Here is a 19,748-nt window from a genome sequence, read left to right on the forward strand (position 1 = left end):
TTAAAACAATTAAAAAGAAACAGGTGAAACGTATTTTAATAACATATTGTATTTACTCCAGTACATCCAAAATAGTACTATTTTGACATGTAGCCAACATAAAATATCCGTGAGATATTTTACAGCCGGTTCCTCTAAGTGTTTGAGATCCGGTGGGTGTGTATTTCGTACTTACAGCACGTCTCGATTTGGACGAGCCGTATTTCAAATGCTTAGTAGCCACACGTGGTCAGTGGCTCCCAACGTGGACAGCACAGCCTCCAGTTCTAACTGCCATTTGCCAGCTCTGTGATGGTGGGCCAGTTACTTAGCCTTTCCGGACCTTAGTGTCCCCTCCCCCCACATGTAAATGGGGACCATAACCTCTTCGTACTGCAACAAGGTCACATGTGTAAAGCAGCACATAGTAAGTGCTCAGTTAATGGATTGGTGATTCCCTCCTCCAACTGACCTGCATCGCAACTAAACTGTAAGCTCCCTGCAGGAGACTGAAATACAACTTGGCCTCTGACTGTATCAAAATGCAAACCGTTGCTGACCCTCTCTTTCCTCTCCTTCCACTGACGTTTCTTTTTCCCTGAAGCTCTGCATCGCTCACTCCTTCACTTTCTTCAGGTCGCCTCTCAAAGGTGACTTCATCAGAGCAGCTTTTCCTCAACACCTTGTATGTAAAGCAGCAGCCTCACTCTCAATCCCGTCTTATCTGCTTTGGTTTTCTTTAGAGCACTGCTCACCGTCACATGTACATTTACTGCTCATTTGTTTACTTCTCCCAGCCCAACAGAGAAGAAGCCCTGCTCACTGTTTAATTTCCAGCTAAACCTGTTAATGGATGAATGAATGAATTTGTTGAACATCTACAGTGCTTTGCCCTTGGTGGATAGCATGGAAATGAAATATACAGTCCTTGCTTGAGGGATTCAGAGGGAGATACAGGTGCTTGAAGGCCCTACATGGGTCCTAAAATCTCACTAAAGCCTCTGCCACCTGGGTGCTACTCTGGGCACACCCTCCATCACTCTGCCCTCACTCACCCCCAAGACTTGTTGTATGGCACTTGCTCTGCTAAAATTCCCTTTTGCTCATCTCTGCTCACCAAAAGCTTACATGCTACGAAGGCCCTGCTCAAATACCACCTCTTGTAAGGGTCCTTTCCAGGTCTCTTGGTCGGAAACATTATCTCTGGCCTCTGTTCTTCCACGGGACATTTTTCTTTGCTTATAGTATTTATGACAACCTGTTTCATACTAGAATTCCTCAGGCCTCGGTGTGACTCCTCCACAATATTTTGAATCTCTAGAGGGCAGGATCTAATTTCAGCTGGGTGGGGTGAGGGTGGGGATATAGTGGAAACTATACCCGTAATGAGATATACACAGGTTAGATTCTTGAATACTTAGGACCTGCAAGCTTGGGAAAGTTATTTAATGTCTTCAAGTTCCAACGTGCTCATCTGTTAAATGGGAGAGCTGTACCCACCTCGGGGAAGAAACCTTTGTTAACATCTAGTCTGGATCGGATGCTTCGGCTACTGCCAAGAGAACAGACATTTTTCGATCCAAGTACACAATAGGTGCTCCATACATATCAGTCATGGGACCCTTATATTAACCCAAGTCTCCAGTACAGTTGGTGCTAATTTGGGCCTTTTTACAGAATGGGAATCACTGTGTCTGTCATGATATGACAATATTTAGGTAACATACATACTAATCCTTGCTCTTGCCCAACAAAATGTCCATTTCTATTCAAATGCACCTCACAGAAACTTCCATGTTCATTTTTAGTGTTCTGTGGATTATTGTGATTTTCTGAGCCAGCAGAGATGTATTCAGACTTCTTCCGTGAAGCAGTCATGTGTACTTGCTGAGATGTAGATTGTATCGTAGACCCCAGCTACAAAGGAGGTTCAGACACAGCTACCGACCCGTCTTGGCCCACTGCCTGGCCAAGACAGTGTGGCAGCATGAAAACCAGGAGCTGGAAGACAGGAGTCTAGCCCAGTCAGCCACTCAGGTCCTGATCTTGTAGGGAGTTGGATTAGAGCAGGATTTAACTTTTGCTCCACTGACATTTTAGGTCCAATAGTCTTTGTCGTGGGGGGAGGGGCCATCCCGTGCCCTGTAGGATGTGCAGCAGCATCCCTGTCCTCTACCCACTAGATGCCAGTGGCATCCCCTCCATTGGGACAAGCAAAGATGTCCCTTAGGTGGCAAAATGGCTGCCAGAATGAAAGCACTGGGTTCCATCTTTCAAATTTCAGCAAATTCTAGGGCTCGGGGCTGAGGTCTTATCCTCCGACGCGCAGACACACACACACATACGCTGCTGTTCCATGTCTAGCCTTGTTTCACTTTTGAAAGCTGCAGTGTTCCGAATCCTGTTCCCTTGCAAACAGTCTAACAGCCAGGCATTCTCTCCCAGGCTCCCACCCTGCACCCACTTACAGCAGAAGCCACGCAGAAGGGCTGGATGGGTGACACGCTGTGATTTCAGTGTGCTGTAGCTCCCTGCCGGGATCTCTGAACAATCGCCTCCACCCCCTGCTTGCCGCTCAGGTGGGCTCCGGCAGACGGTTTTGGCAGCTGGAGCTGTTACAGTTCTGCACTCCACATGTACGTCTTTGTTTTAGGCTCTGAACAAAACCTGAGGCCACAGCTTCTGCCAGCCCACTCCTCTGCTCACATGCCTTTTTCCTTTGCCCCCGACAGCTGGGGCCTGCAGTGCCAAGTAGATTTTTGTAGCTACCCCTAATAAAATGGTGCAGTCGGACCACGGAGAGAAATCGCCAATTGGGCCGGAAATTCACATCTCTCTCTCTCTCTTTTTTTTTTTTTGCGGTACGCGGGCCTCTCTCACTGTTGTGGCCTCTCCCACTGTTGTGGCATCTCCCGTTGCGGAGCACAGGCTCCGGATGCGCAGGCTCAGCGGCCATGGCTCACGGGCCCAGCCGCTCCGCGGCATGTGGGATCTTCCCAGACCGGGGCACAAACCCGTGTCCCCCGCATCGGCAGGCGGACTCTCAACCACTGCACCACCAGGGAAGCCCTCTCTTTTTTTGATTTTCTCTCTTTCTTAGCTTGACTTTCTTCCCATTTTCAGTTGGAAGAGTAGACAAGTAAGGGATCATATTTCTTCATGTTGCTATGTGGTTTTCCACTCGACAAATTGGTTTGTCCTCACCATGTTTTTAAATGTTAGACATAAAAATCAGATCTAGACGGAGGCCATGACTGTCCAGAGTCACACAGCCAGCAGTATATAGAAACAGTCTTTTAAAGATTCTTGCCAGTTAAAGACTCACAGTCCCATGAGCAAAATGGACACAAACAAATAAGTACAATGAAAGATAGTAAGTACTAACATACAGTTATATAAAGGAGCAATGAGAGCTGAAAGAAAGGAACAACTAACAATTTTTGAGAGGAATAGAAAAAGGAAATGACCTTTGAGGACCTGACCTCAACTGGCTACTGAAAGATAAACAGGATTTGGTGGGGCAGTGGGGACTGTAGGAGCAAAGACGCTCCCAGCAGGGACTGTGTGGACATCATCACCATCAAGATTTATCATTACCTGTATCCTCATCATCATTGATGCCATCTATTGAGCACTTCCTGAGTGTCAGGTGCTTCATGGGACACTTGACATAAACGGTGTCATTTCATTCTCATACTAGTTCTGGGTGTAGGTGCTATGGTTAACTACATTTTACAGACAAGGAAACTGAGGCCCAGGAAGTGAAATCACTTGCCTGAAATAATACAGTTTATAATTGATAGAGCCTGCATTCCCAGCTACCTTTCAATGTAGAGTAAGATAAGCTCTTCTAGACTAAGTGGGGTGGTGGACACAGCACAGTGTTAAACTAGCAAGTAGGATGATGTGATGATAAAAACAAAACTTGTAAATTTTCCCAGGAGCCCCTACTGAAGCTCTCCCTTAGTCTTAAGCATTTCTCCAACATGGCACCCCAGTGCTGTGCTACCACCGAAAAAAGAGGCGGGCAAGACCCCACTAGTTCCTTGGCTTTTAGTTCCCCTTCTGAGTACGAGAGAACCTCGAGGCTCAGAGTCACTGATGGGTGGATCCTCTAGTTACATTTCCTTGGGGTGAAGGAGACAGTCCACTAAGCATTGCAGAAATGCGTTCAAATGAACTGCATAAACTCTCCACCTGTAAGGTATTCAACCCGGATAGTCGTGATCATGATGCATCCCAAGACTTTTTGTACTCACCTGATGATGCAAAAGCAAAGCCTGTCTTCAGTTGGTGCATGTCTGTGGGAGAGGAGGAGAGAAGGATTCTCATTCACCGAGTCCCTGCTGTGAGACTCGGGTTGTTTGCGAAGATAGCGGGTGGGATGGATACTGGAGTTCTATCTCCAAGTTCTTTCCTGGCTGTAGGAGACTCTGTTTCTGCATTCATTCACTTCACTCTTTTAACACTTATGCCTTGAATACCTATGATGCGCCAGGTGCCAAGATACAGGCGCTTAAGCCCGTCCTCTGTTTTATGGATGAGGAAACTGCATCCCTAAGAGATTCAGCAGTTTGTACGTGTTCATGCGTGTTCACAGAACATGTGAACAACAAAGCAGGAATGCAAGCCCAGATGTCCATAGATGCCACGCTCTTAACCAGAAACTGCACTGATTTTTGTAAACCCTGACACACTCTACTGATGTAAAGGATTATGATGATGTGTTAAGAGCATTTAAAAAAATTTTCCTTTGTCTCTCTCTCTCTTCCTTTTATTTTGCTTCACCCTCCCCCCTTTCCTCTCTCCCTCTTTTGTTTCCTCTTTCTTTCTCTCTCTTTTTTATTCTTTTCTTCATAGGACTCCACAGAATGGAGCAAGAATGAGAGGAAAAAGGCCGGCAGAAAAGCATGAACTGGAGGTTTGTTGAGCTCCTCTACTTCCTGTTTGTATGGGGCCGTATCTCAGTGCAGCCCTCCCACCAGGAACCAGCTGGGACAGACCAACATGTCTCCAAGGAATTTGATTGGCTTATTTCAGACAGGGGGCCTTTCCACCACTCCAGGAGCTACCTATCCTTTGTGGAAAGACACCGTCAAGGATTTACAACCAGATATAAAATATACAGGTAAGAGCTGGGCTAAGCTTGCCTTTGCTTTTCATTCACTGAGTGCTTTTGGGGGGTCACACATTGGCATGGGCCTTGCTGTATGGAGGAGCGTCTGAGCCAAGTCTGTTAATGTACTTTTTCATTATTAATTTATCTATTTATTTATTAATTTATCCATCTATTTAATTTATTACATTGTGCAAGAGATTAGCAATGGTGAGTGAGAATAGCTAATATTTTTTGAGTACTTACTACTCTGTGCGGGGCATGGTGCTTAGTACTTTGTACACTGTCTCATTAAACCTTCCAGTAACATCAGAGATAGCATCTATTTGTTTTCTCCACTTTATAGAAGGGGTAACTGGACTTCTGCTAGGTGAAATAACTTGTCCAAAGTCACACAGTCTGTGAGTGGTGGGACTGGGATTCAAGCCCTGGTTTATCTGCATCCATAGTCACAGACAGTGTTTTTAGTCAGTTACATCAGGTGTAGGCTGTGTTGTTTTGCAGATGCCATTAATATAGCAAATGTCCTACCCAGATATAGTCACACATTTGGAAACAAGTAGGGACTGTCAATGAATACCTCTTTCTTGAGCAAGTCCGAACTGGTCTTTGGCCTTTGGGAATCCTACTCGTCCCAAAAGGACTTAGCCCCAAATTCTTCCTCTTTGAGAGTCTAAGAAACCATCTTGGACTCTCCCCACTCTACTTGATCACCTCTCTTTGATATTTCCACAGCTCTCTACACTTACACCTCTTTAGTTGTCAACCATTTGGAGAAATACCATTCTTGTATTTCTCTTTCACCTTACTGGAAACTCTGTGAGGCCAGGACTTATATATAATTCATTTCTGGATCCCCAGAGTGATTTTTCTTCTGCCTTGTATCATAAGGACATGAAAAATGTGGACTTAAGTAAATTGGAGAATGCAAAAAACTCTCTAGAGCTCTCTCTAAGACAGCTTAAGCTTCGTCTTAAGGTCAAGGAACACTTCTGGGCCAACTGAAATAGGAGACGAGGAAGCATGGTGGAGGAAACAGTCCTAACCTGCAGCTGGGAAGCCGTGAATTGAGGTCTTACGTCTTCTGTGTATTTGACATGAAAGTGGGCATATCTCCTTTGCGCACTGTGGCATCGTGGACTAGGGATGGATGATTCACGAATTTGCTACCAGCTGCAGATGTCTGTGATTCTGTGCTGAACAGTCAAATCCGAGTTTGAAAGTTGGCCCTTATACAAAAGAAAGTTTGCATCTGCTTCTGTGTTCATATTTCACCTATGCTCTTCCTGGGATTCCACTGCTAAAACAAAAGTTTGCAGTCATCCAACAAGCTGATTTGTAAGATCCTTTCTAGCTCTAAAATTAAATATAAGATTTAACCAAGGTCACATGGTTAATTAAATGATGGAGTTTAATCCAGAAGTCAGGCCCCTGGTCATCTAGTTATTCCTTCCTTCCTTTATTTAATCCTCAAATAATTATTCAGCACCAGCTAGAGGCCCAGCACTGTGTTTAAGGCAGATGACATGATGGCGAGTAAAACAAACATCGTCCTTGCTCTCACAGCAGTACATTAATTAAACACACACACACACACACACACACACACACACACACACACACATGGTATAAGTGCTACAAAAGAGAAAGTACAGGATAGGCATAATTGGAAGATCATAAACATTGATTTGGGACCTATTGTGTGAAAGATTAGGTGTGGCTTCTGTTGTAATCTTCACCTGGACACACATGCAAATAGGTACCCAGAGATGGGTGTGCTCATCTAGGCCAGGTTCAGACCAGAGCAAAAGCCAACAAGGATGTGCTCTCCAGGGCTGTTGTCCATTGACGTTTTCTCTTCACTACTCTGTTGAAACGCTAAAGCATGTCCACAGGTGATTCGAAGTGTGTCTTCCTGTGTGCTAACATGGACGTAGCACATTAGAAACTTGACATTTGCATCATGAAAGAAAGGCTTTACTACCAGCATGCGCCATATTATCTGAGGCTACAGAGCCAGCCTTTCTGAAATGTCCCAGACCTCAAGCTTCGGCCAGTGCCCCCAACCCTAGAATCCAGGCTAGAGCCCAGGGTGATCTGGGCGCTTCAGAAACTGGGAAGAAGTCTGCTCTCCTCACTTAAGTGGGTTAAGACCATCTCTGTCCTCATTCATATGCAGGCAGAGGCTGGCTTCAGCTCATAGAGTCGTGGTGGCGAGTTTGTGCCACTGGCAATGATGAGCACCTTTCAAATTAAATCCCAGCAGAAGTCGTCTCTCCTGTTGCTTTGCACGCTGAGCAACAAACTGTGCACAGACAGTAGTCTGGGTGCGCGAGGTCCGTGCTCTGTCACTCCTAAGTCTGAGCTGACGTGTGGAGGCTGGGGGAGTTTTCTGAACTTGAATCTGCCTGGGTGCAGGGACGGCATCCTTGATCCTGGAGGCAGAGAACCAGGGTCCTGACTCAATCCGCTCACCTCCCCGCTGTGTGATTTAGGCCAAGTAGTGGGACTTCTCTGAGCTCCTGTTTTCTCATCTGCGGAAGGGGAATGTTCGCTAAGATGGTCTCCAAGGTCCTTCCCTTCTCTGAAAGTCTGTGATTCCATGAAATATTGTCATTTGGAAATACAGCATGGGATTTCGGAGAGGACTCTGAACTTCGAGTCTGCAGACTCAGGTGTTGCTTTTTTTGGGCTGCTTACTAGCTTCCTCATCCTGGGCAAATGTATTCATGCATTATTCACTCAAGCGTACATCCAGTGCTTTAGAATTTAACACCAATCATGTACTGTAAGCCGTGCTATGATTCGGTAATACAGAGATGACCAAAAGAAAACAACAAAGCTCGCACACACACACACACACACACACACACGCCCCACAACCTGCAAGGTCCATCCCCTCTTTCACCAAGCTCAGAGGTGGGGTGGAAGATGGAGGGAAAAAAGAGTGAATAAGCAAACAATTATCATTCCACAGAGAGGTGTGAATAAGTAACCGCTCAGATACTCAATATTCTCTTCTCTAGAAAGGGACAGTGATGTCTGTCCCACCTACAAGGTCAAATGAGATTAACTTGGTGTGAGATGCTTTGCAAATTTAAATTTTCTTATCTCTGGAAAATATTTTTCATTAAGGTTCGAAATCATCATTCTAATAGAATCATTTAGTTTCACTTTCTGGTAAGCCCATACATATATTAGTCGTTAAATAGTCTGTGAGGGAGATACTAGTATTGTCCATATTACGAATGAGAAAGCTCAGGCATCAAGAGGTGAAGGAGATTGTCCACATCACCCATCTGGGATGTGGCAGAGCTAGGAATAAAAGCAGGCCTCTGAGATTCCACAACGTGAGCCCTTAACTCTATGTTGTCATAACCCTCTCTTAGTTCTTAGTTACCTAGTGTATGACCAAATACCCAGAGACTTCCGCTCACCACGGACAAGTTGCAACCTCTCTGTGACTTAGTTTCCTCAACCTTAAAATGGACATAATATTAAATGCCTTGTGTAGCTGTGGCAAGAAATAGTTTAGCTATCAATCATGGAGAGCTTGGAATTTTGCAGGAGCCGTTCCCTCCTTGACCTCAGACAGTTGATGGTATTGCTAGAAATGATTTCTTTTCTTCTCGTGGTATTTTAAAAGTCAGTTTGGTCCAAAGGGTGTTTCCTGTGTTCCCGCTGCCTTTTTGTGTTTTATTTTTCTGTTTCTCTTTTCCTGACTTTGAGATCATCAGTAGTTGCTGTAAATTTGGCAGTTATTTCAGAGGTAGATTTAAAAGGAGGATTGTGGTACCCTTTTTTAAGCTTTGGTTTTGGAGAGTCGGGGGTGGGGTGGGCACTGATAATGGTGGTCACTATGCCACGAGACGTGGTTTCATATTGAGTGGTTTTCCCTACAGGTTTCAAAGCAAGTGGTTTGTGGCTTATGGTGCACCTTCCTTTGAGCCTTAAATAAGTACCTAAAAGTTGAATGTAAATCAAATCTCGGTAAACCATGTCTGATTGCCTAACCGTCTTGCACATTTATCAGAGTTGCATAAATCTTTGTTCTAATCCACCATCTTGATGGTTCCTTCGTGTGTTTCACAAAAATATCTTTTGTACGTTTTGTGGCAAAGATACTTCACTAAATGAATGGGGCTGGGGCTGGGTGGATGATTCTGCTGAGATGAATGAGATGTGACCCTTGTCCAGAAATCATTCAGGAGTATATATTGGAAATGCTGGAGAGGATGTGGAGAAAAGGGACCCCTCTTGCACTGTTGGGGCGAATGTAAATTGATACAGCCACTGTGGAGAACTGTATGGAGGTTCCTTAAAAAACTAAAAACAGAACTACCATATGACTCAGCAATCCCACTACTGGGCATATACCCTGAGAAAACCATAATTCAAAAAGAGTCACGTACCAAAATGTTCATTGCAGCACTATTTATAATAGCCAGGACATGGAAGCAACCTAAGCATCCATCGACTGATGAATGGATAAAGAAGATGTGGCACATATGTACAATGGAATATTACTCAGCCATAAAAAGAAACGAAATTGAGTTATTTGTAGTGAGGTGGATGGACCTAGAGGCTGTCATACAGAGTGAAGTAAGTCAGAAAGAGTAAAACAAATACCGTATGCTAACACGTATATATGGAATCCAAAAAAAAAGGGTCTGAAGAACCTAGGGGCAGGACAGGAATAAAGACACAGACGTAGAGAATGGACTTGAGGACACGGGGAGGGAGAAAGGTAAGCTGTGACGAAGTGAGAGAGTGGCATGGACATATACACTACCAAATGTAAAATAGATAGCCAGTGGGAAGCAGCTGCATAGCACAGGGAGATCAGCTCAGTGCTTTGTGACCACCTAGAGGGGTGGGATAGGGAGGGTGGGAGAGAGATGCAAGAGGGAGGGGATATGGGGACATATGTATATGTATAACTGATTCACTTTGTTATACAGCAGCAACTAACACAACAATGTAAAGCAGTTTTACTCCAATGAAGATGTTAAAAATAAATTAATTAATTTTTTTTAAAAAGTGTATATTGGGTGCTTAGGTTTGTCAGATGCTGTGCACTGGGGAATTGATGATATATACGGTAGACAGGTCCCTGCTTCGAGGAGCTTACAGACTTGGGTGGTGAGGGTGAAGTCTACCACCCCACCATTCAGGATGCTGTGGTTGAACCTGAAAGGAGACCCCCCCAACCTCTGGCTTCCAGATAGAATCTTGATATCACATGGTGCAAGGGTTGTATTTCTATTAGTGTGGCTCAAATTAGTCTAAATCAGCATTTCTTAAAGTATCTCACATGGAGCTGGAGTTCAATGCGATGTTAAAAGGCATTTCTAGAAAAAAAAATCCCATAGTCAAATAAATAATAATAAAAACAGTAATAAGGAGAAGTCAGTTGCTAACGTTGAAAGATTACCAAGCGTCTAGCATGGACACACAGTGTCTAAATTACTGCAACAGATTTTGGTCCTTAAAATAATCCTGTGCTTAGGTATTGTTGTCATCCCCATTTACATAACTTGCCCGAGGAAAGAGAGCTACTTCATGGTAGAGTAGAATGTATCACAAACGAGCAGATTCCAGAGTCTGCATGTGTAACCGTGCTATATTGCCTCCCAAACGACTTAGATATATTTGTTTGGAAAACTAAGCAAAGTTATACAGGCTTCCTTACCGCAGGGCTTTTCAAGGTCTCTCCTAGACTGTTTAACAATGTTTAAGCGAACCTCTTTGACCCTACCACCTCTTTTTCTCAGAGAGATCGGAATTCGGATGAGCAGGCTTCAGGAGGCACTGGCTCTACCTGGCTTTGGCAGCTTGAGTGTTGCTTCTTTGGATGCCAGCCTGTGTCAAAGTGATCTGAAAAGACACTGCTTCCACTTGGGGAGCTGGCCCCTGGCCGAGGAAGCCACCCTACCTGTTGGGATTTTGCTTGGAACACTCTGATCTAAATCTACTTCCTGGTTTATAATTCAAAGAAATGGAATTAACAGCTTCAGTTTTCTGTCACCAGTAATAACCTTATCTTTTTTTCCTCCTCCTTCTCATTTCTTAAATTTCTGCACTACTATTTCTTATTCCTAAATTTGGCATTTCACCCTGTGGGTATGGGGATGAAAACTTCAACAGAGGCCAGAGCCATAGTTACAGAGGAAGGTGAAACCTTGGTTTAATACGCAAAGAAGTGGCTGCACGTCAGAATCACCTGCAAAGCTTTTAAAAAATTCCGATGCCTGGGTCCTTCCTCAGGTATTTGGATTTGTAGTTGGTCTAGGATAGACATGAGAACCACCAACCTAGGGGTGATTTTGCTTCCTAATGGGACATTTAGAAATGTCAGGGGGGCATTTTTGGTTGTCACAGTTGGTTGTGGGGAGGCGGTTTGCTCCTGGCATCTGGTGGCTAGAAGCCAGGGATCAGGGATACAGCTGAACACCCTACAATGCAGAGACAGCCCTCTGCAGCAGGGAATTATCTGGCTCACAATGCCAGTAGCATAGAGGTTGAGCACCTTTGCTCTAAAGCAAGGATTTTAGGAAAAAAGGAAAAGGGATGGTTGGGAAGGATATTAGAAAAAATGGTTTTAGAGTTTGGTCCTCATGAGTTTGAGTTGGAATGAAGTATAGGCGCCAGTGCAGTGTCTGGGTTCCCAAAACAATCTGGCTGCAGGACCAAAGGGGAAGGGATTTTCCATCTTTTCAGACATGCCCTCAGATCAGGGTGGCAGCTGATGCGTTAAGGAAGGTGAATTGATGTTTGCTTCCTGCTGCAGAGAAGTAGCACTTAAGGGAAACTAGTTTTCTACCCCAGAAATAACCAGCCTGCATTCCTCCAGGAGTTCTGGGAGATTTGGTGAGTTTTTCATCTGACTATAGTATTCTATAGGAGGTAAGATGTTTAGGCACCCACTGTTGGGTTCAGATACACATGGCCTGAGTCATAAAAAACCAGCTTGGGCAAAGTGCATTAAGGGATCCTTTTTTTTTTTCTTTAAGTGGGCTCAAAAGAAGATGAGACTGGGACGGTGTCCCACGTTTGTCATTGTCAATTTCAGCCACATAGAGGTTGGCATCACTGGTGAGAATCAATACCCTGTGCCCTTTCCCCTACCTTATCCCTCATTCAATCCAAGTTTTGGATCAAGCTGTCCCTGAATAGAGAGGGATGGGGAGGGATAGTCAGCAAACATCTCCCGGGCCACTTGATGTCAATTCAGAGATTCTTCTGTGTTGATTATTTAAAATTGATCTTCCACTTCTAAGCCCAATAGCTTTATTGCTACCAAATTGGTACCTTTGCAGTACTTTACCTCTTTGCTCCCATTCCATTACCAAACTGGCTTCTGTGAGCTGCTAAGCTTAGTTGGCTGCAATCTCTGCAGAGCAACTGTTCAGCTTTAGTCAGGAGCCATGTCTGAAAATGGACTGGCTTTTGCACACCTCCCTCCAAAGGGCAGACTGACACGGGGTCTTAAAACGGACATAATAAGATATGGTGATTGTTATGACTGGGGAAATTAGGAGGAGAATGAAGACAAGCCCTTGGAGCTTCAGACTCTATGCCCCAAATCTTGGCTAAGGAAGAAAGAAAGGGACCTGATCTGTGATCTGAAGCACCTGCCACTCATTCATTCATTTGAAAAATGTTTACTGATCTCCGAATTCCTACTGACCAGTCTCTATGACAGTTCCTTGGAATTAGGGAGAGGAAAGACTGGATCCCTGACCTCAAGGAATTCAAAGTGTCTTGGGGAAAACCGACTGATGGGCAGATAACCACAGTGCCATAGGCTCAGTTCCCTGATTGATCAATACGCTGGGTGCTGTGTTTGTGGTGGGGATGGGAACTACCCTTGGCATTGGGATCATGAATGTGGGGAACGATGGGGGGAAAAGACACATCTAGGGAGGCATCCTAGAGGAAGGGGTATTTGACTCAGTCTTCAAGGAGGATAAGGATTTTACGAGAAGGCAGTGGGGGAACAAGCAGCCCAGATAAAGGGAGGTAGCGCCTGCAAAGGCAAAGAGGCAGAAGAAATACTGGAACTGTGTGTGTGTGTGTGTGTGTGTGTGTGTGTGTGTGTGTGTGTGTGTGTGTATTTTGAGTAGTATAGTAGTCCCCTCTTAGCCAAGGTTTCATGTTCTGCGGTTTCAGTTTCAATCAACTGCTGTCCAAAAATATTAAATGGAAAATTCCAGAAATAAACAACTCAAAAGTTTTAAATTGCACACCATTCTGAGTAGTGTGATGAAATCTTGTACTGTCCAGCTCCGCCCCTCCCAGGTCCCGAATCATCCCTTTGTCCAGTGTATCTCCTGTTAATCAGTAGCCATCTCGGTTTTGGTTTTCAGATCAACTGTCTTGGGATCTCAATGCTTATGTTCAAGTAGCTCTTGTTCTACTTAGTAATAGCGCCAAAGTGCCAGCGTAGTGGTGCTGACAATTCAGATAGGCCATAGAGAAACGGGGAAGCGCTTCCTTTAAGTGAAAAGGTGAAAGCTCTCAACTTAATAAGGAAGGAAAAACACTTATATGCTGAGGTTGCTAAGATCTAGGTTAAGAATGAATCTTCTGTGAGATTGTGAAGAAGGAAACAAATTCATGCTAGCTTTGCTATCACACCTCAGACTGCAAAAGTTATGGCCACAGTGCATGATAAGGGCTTAGTTAAGGTGGAAAAGGCATTACATTTTTATCGTAAGGTATTTGTAGAGGAAGAAGGGTGAGGGGAGAGACCACACTCACATAACTTTTACAGTATATTGTTGTAATTCTATTTTATTATTACTGTTGTTAAATTCTTACTATGCCTAATTTATGTATCAAACTTTATCAAAAGTATGTATATATAGGAAAAACATATGGTATACATAGTGTTCAGTACTATCCATGGTTTCAGGCATCCACTGGGCATCTTGGAATGTTTCCTCCACCAGTGGGGTGGTCCTACTGTAGTGGTGATAGGAAATAAGGCTGGATGGCAGCTTGGAGCCAACAGTGAAAGGAATTTAGGAAGGCAAACTGATTTCAAACAACCTTCAAACTCCAGTTAATTGTCAGGGTACTAGTACATTTCTCTTTAGAAAAGTGGGGTTTTTTGTTTGTTTGTTTCATTTTTACATTTCTTGACCTCGCTCATGCTAAGAAATACATTTCAGGACACTCAGTAAGCCTAGAGATAAGAAGATATGTAATTGAAATGAAAACTCATGAAAAAAATACTTAACCTTACTCCATGTGATGCATCTTGATATTTTCTACTCTATACCGTTCTAATATAACCTATTCCTTTCTGATTCATTTATTTTTTAAAATACTGGTGTCTACCAGCTTCATTGATTTCAGCCTCCACTAACGGGGTAGACCTTGCAGTTTGAAAAACACTGACTTTGAGTCTATGTTGTGGTTATGTTTTTGCTCAGAGGAAAATTGCGCCATGTTTGAGAAGCAGAGTTTGCTGTGGGTTCAGGTTAGAACCTGTTCCTTGTCTGATAGAGGTGACAGGAAAACAGTGAAGGGTTTGAAACGTGAGATTGGCATGGGCCGATATACATTTAGAAATATTGCTCTGGCTGCAGCGTGAGGAATGCGTGGAAGGGAATGAGAGAGAAGGGTTAGAAAGCTGTGGCAGTAATTCAAGGGAGAGGAAGGGGACGCTGGAGCCAAGACAAAGGCTATAAAGATGGAATTCATTAACTCCCGAGTACCACTCAGGTCCACCAACAAAGCTGCTTGGGACCTACCTGTCAGGCAGCTCCCTTCCTGGGCTGCATCCAGGCTTACCTGCCCTAGTTCCATTCTCGGCACCCTGTGGCAGGATGCATTCTTTTATGGAGAGTTCTACAGCCACCGGATACTTTTGTGTCTCTTAAGAAAGGAACCAGAATGCCCAGGCTTCTGCCTCTAGGCTATTTCCTTATCTCTCAAGACCTTCCTTCTGGGCATGAGAATTACTAGATCTCATTAGCAGTGGATTCCCAGACTAGCTTGGAGGAAGGCTTTGCATCCCACCCTTTATCTGCACCTGACTTGTCTCTGCAAACCTTGATGGATACTTCCAGCCGCAAGTCAGTATCTAAGCTGATGTGAACCCTAATAACATAACCGCTAAAGTTTAGCGATGAAGAGCAAGTCTTTAGGCTCAGGCAGACCTTGGTTTGAATCCTGGCTCTGCCAGGTATAATCCCACTTAGCAGAGAGCAAGTGCTTGAGGACCAGTAACTAAAACAAGTTACCCATTTGTATTTGAAACACCCCTACCTGCAAATTCATCCCTAAGAACTCTGCAAAAGCTTGCGGGAGACCTCCAACCACAAGAGGGGTGCTTGACCTGTGTGCACTGTAGCCCAGGTGCTCTAGGAAGGTAGCATAACTCCAGTCTCATATTAAGAGGACACTTATCTGGAGGAAAACACAGAAAGAGGACGAGAGAGAGGAAGATTGCTGATGGCCTGTGACACATGTGGCAGGAATCCAGAGGTCTACGCACTGGCAGAGCATCCTTAAGCAATCAGCACGCATTGATTCCTGTAAACAGTGCACGTCCCGTGATTTGCAAGCGTCTAATTTATTAATCAGCCCAGGTGACAGGAGCAGTCTGTGACCTCTCATCTTCTCGGTGCCTGCCAGGTTGTCTTTGATGTGTGTTGCTCGGGAGACATTGGGCCCCCAGAGATGGCTTCCCGCCTCAGCCCCTTCACAGCAGTCAGCAGCATTTCAGGATGGGGTGTGGACAGTGGTGACGGTCACTCTGCTTATTCTCAAATTGCAGCCTTGTTGTTGACAGAAGGTCAGCAGCCTCCACCCCTGAGTGCTTGTGACAAGCTCTCTGTGACTCTAGTATGACACCCGGCTTTATACCACGTTGATGGGGGAGGGTGGTTTGTGCGAGAAAAAAGGAGGTGAATATAAATGATACGGAAGTCTCTGCACTGCTAAATGGTTTGGGATTGTCTGATTTGGTAAGGAACTGCTCACCTGCGCATGAGTTCGGCAAGGATTTGTTGAATCCCTACCATGTGCAGGGACTATGTTAGCCTCTGCTGACACCAGAGTGTTACTGACCTGTGGTCTCAAGAGCACCGAATGTAGCTGGGGAGAAACAGACAATATATAAGCAACCACACTGCTACCTCGTATAAGGCGTGCAGGGAAAGAAGTATAAAATGCAGTAGTAGTGTGAAGGAAGGGTGCTGAAGCTGACCTTGCAAGATTAAGAAAGCCTTTAAAGAAGAAAAAATTTTTCTCACATCTGGACGGTGGGAGTTAGGCAAAGGAAGTTAGCGCTGTGTGTGTGTGTGTGTGTGTGTGTGTTTTGAGGGGGTATCTGTAAAGGGGTAGACTTGTTCTGGGACCTGCAGATAACTCATTGTGAGTGATAGGCAGAGAAAATGTTAGCATGCAGGCCAGAGAAATCAGAAGGGGTTCAGGTCACGAAGCCCTGTGAATGTTATATAAAAGATTTTGAACTTTACCCTAAGGTGATGGCTCCCACACTTTCTCATTTCAAGATGCTCTTAAAGTCTCAGTGATTTTATTTCCCAAGGTCAGAGAAATACTAATAATTCTGTTTATTAAGTACGTAAGTACAAACAACTTAATGAAGTATTTATGTCCCCAAAAGTTTAGTAGCCATTTGGAAAATAATACATGTGAATCTAAGGAAAAACAATATCTTTATTTTATCCTTAAATAAACACAGTTACTACTGCTCAACCCTTGCAATTCGATACAGCCACCTTTCTTTCCAGTTCCTTGTTAATTTTTCTGCAGTTTTATAATTGTACCAACTGCCGAAAACCCACCTTAACAAAGATATGCTATTATTGAAAGAAATGTAGTGTGTTTTCGCGTTGAAACTGTGAACTACCTCAGGGTAGTAGTTTTTGTGATACCCAACAAATATCAAGTATCCCTCATTTCGCTTAAACACTAAAAATATCCCACTGTGCTCCTGTGGCTTGCTATGGTACTTTGCAGCATCTCAGCACACAATTTAGGAGCCACGTTCTAAGGACAATAGGGATTTAGAGGATTTTGCCCAGTGGCAAAGCATGTTCAGGTTATCATCTTACAAAGATCACTTCTGCTAAAATGGAGAGAATGCACTGATGGGGGAAAGTTGGGAGAGAGTGCAAAAATGTATGGCAAGAAAATAGAATGCTATGGCAGTGACCCGCGTGAGAAAGGAGAGTATCTTGGAGTAAAGTAGCATTGATGGGGATTTGAGGTATGTTTTTCTTAATTTTTTAAAATTTAAAATTATTATAGATTGGCAAGAAGTTGCAGAGACAGTATAGAGAGATCCCATGTACCCTTCACCCAGTTTCCCCCAAGGGTTACATCTTATATAACTGTAGTACAATATCAAAACCAGGACACTGAGATTGGTACACTGTGTGTGTATAGTCTCTGCTATGTTATCGCATGTGTAGATTCATGTAACCACCACCACAATCAAGATACAGAACAGTTTCATCACCTCAAAGATTTCCCTAGTGCTATCTGCTTAGGGTCACAAGTCTCCTTTTTCCCTATCATCCCTAAGCCCTGGCAGCCACTAATTTGTTTCCCATCTCTGTAATTGCATCATTTCAAGAATGTCATATAAACAAAATCATAACTTGAGATACTTTAAGGAGACCAAAGACTCAGTATTTGCATGTGAATGTTGAAAGAGAGGGAAGACTCAAGTTGCAAAGGACTTAGCAAGGTCATACTTTAAGTGATGAATCACTTGATCTAGGTTAAATAGGAAAAAGAATGGGGGAACATTTTTAACTTGGTCAACTGGTGGGTGGTTTTACTTTTTATTAAGACAGGGAGCCTTGGAAGGCCAGGAGGGTTTTGGGGCATTGTTTGTGTCTGAAGATGTTGAGGCGGCTTTGGAAATGTTGAATTTAAACTACCTGGAACATCCAGTTAGAGACTTGGTAGGTAGTTGTTTTATAAATGGTTCTAACCCTCAAAAGAGAGTGCTTGAAAAAAAAAAATACAGTCATCAGGTTACCAATGGTAATTGAAAACATCCCTTGGGAGTCTTCACTTATGGAAGAGCCTGTTTAACATGTGCAGAGAAAAACATTGAGAAGTTGAGGAATGGCCAGTAGAAAGGAGCAAAATCAGGGACAGTTGGTACCATGGAAGCTAAAATAAATGAATATTTAAGAGAGAAGGTAATCTGATATATTACTTAAGGTAAGAACTGAAAGTAGTCTTTTATACTTAAAATCTTGACCTTGGCAAGAACTATTTAAATGGAATGTTGGGGACAGAAGCCAGATTGCAGTGGGTTGGAAAATAAGGGAGAAGCAAAGAGAGTAGATATATTTTTTTAAGAAGCATGGCTCTGAAAGGCAGCGGGGATGTGAAATAAAAAGAAGGCTTTTTTGTTGTTTTTGTTTGGTTTCTAAGAGGGAAGGTGACGGTGAAAAGAGGGAGAGACTGGTACCGAGGGGCAGAGTGGGGTTATTTTTGATGAGGCAATTCCTGAAGGGGAAGGGAGGGAAAGGGTAAGAGCTTAGATTGAGGTAAAAGAAGGGATTCCTTTAAGCTGAAATAGGAAGAAAGAAGGGAAAGAGGTGTGGGTGCAGATAGATCTGTTGATTTCACTCCTGGTGATTTGAAGGGACTTCCAGTGGCTTCTGTTCTCTTTGTGAAGAAGGATGTGAAACCAGTTGCTGAGGAAGGGGGTACTTGGGAGTGCAAAAAAAGAAAAAAAAATGCAATGTTATGAAATAGTTAACCTGAAGAATGGTAGAAAGATCTGATTAAGGAAATATAAAAGGATCACCAGGAAGAAGTTAGGGTTCTGACCATGTTTGTGATCACATTTTATAACAGTTGTAGTCTGTGCAGCTGGGATATTATTCTCCCAAAGAACTGAAAATTTGAGGTAAGATCATGGATAGTGGATGTGGGTTCAGCAGGGTGGGCTTTGCCAAGTGGATGAGATGGAAGGACAATTGGGTAAAGGAGTTACAGGTATGGGTCAAAGGTAAATATAGGAATGGATCATTGGATCTCAGTCAATCGAAAAGGAAGTGAAGAGAGTCGATAGCGGATAAAGGGAAAGAAGATGGTCATGGGCCAAGCAGTCTTAAAGAGGTAGGGAGCAGGTGTTGTGATAGACAAGTCGGAGACTAGAAGGTTTTAACATAATGCGTCAGAGTTAGAGGAACTTTGGGAGCTGACACATTTTAGTAGTCATCATGGGGGGAAGTAGGATGCTGGAAGAGAGCAGGGGTGAAGATCATTGAGATAAAGTAGGTCAAGAGACTGAGAGGCTGAGGGTATTGGATGTTAGGGATAAAGACAGGACTTGGGGTGAAGACATAGTTTGAAAATCAGATGCTGTTCAATTAACATGAGAGAATACCTCGGAATTTGGTTATTGAACACGAGGAAGAAATGAACGCAGAGGATGGGGTGGAGGAGAAAACCGGTAACAGAAGATTTGCATTCAATTCTTTGTCCCTTCTCCATTAGATCTTTGAATAAGGTCTAGCCTCTCTGAGCCTCGATTTCCTCCTTCTTAAAGAGGAACTTAGAATCTTTATGTCCCTGACAGAGATGTAGAGTGTGATGCTCAAGAGGGGAAGAGGAAGTAAATGTGCTCATAAACCCTGCACCTTCG

At 43.8% G+C, this 19,748-nt stretch overlaps 1 protein-coding gene across 1 annotated transcript in view; it reads left to right on the plus strand.

Annotated features, from left to right (window-relative positions):
• The window catches only part of BRINP1 (BMP/retinoic acid inducible neural specific 1), a 184,431-nt gene that overhangs the window by 52,116 nt on the left and 112,567 nt on the right, over positions 1 to 19,748 (plus strand). Inside the window, exon 2 of the mRNA XM_032635627.1 lies at positions 4,840 to 5,107. Within this exon, the coding sequence (XP_032491518.1) occupies positions 4,890 to 5,107 (218 nt within the window). The 5' untranslated portion in view covers positions 4,840 to 4,889. The remainder of the gene's footprint in view (positions 1 to 4,839; positions 5,108 to 19,748) is intronic.

This window comes from Phocoena sinus, chromosome 6 (assembly GCF_008692025.1).
Source record: "Phocoena sinus isolate mPhoSin1 chromosome 6, mPhoSin1.pri, whole genome shotgun sequence".
Lineage (NCBI taxonomy): Eukaryota > Metazoa > Chordata > Mammalia > Artiodactyla > Phocoenidae > Phocoena > Phocoena sinus.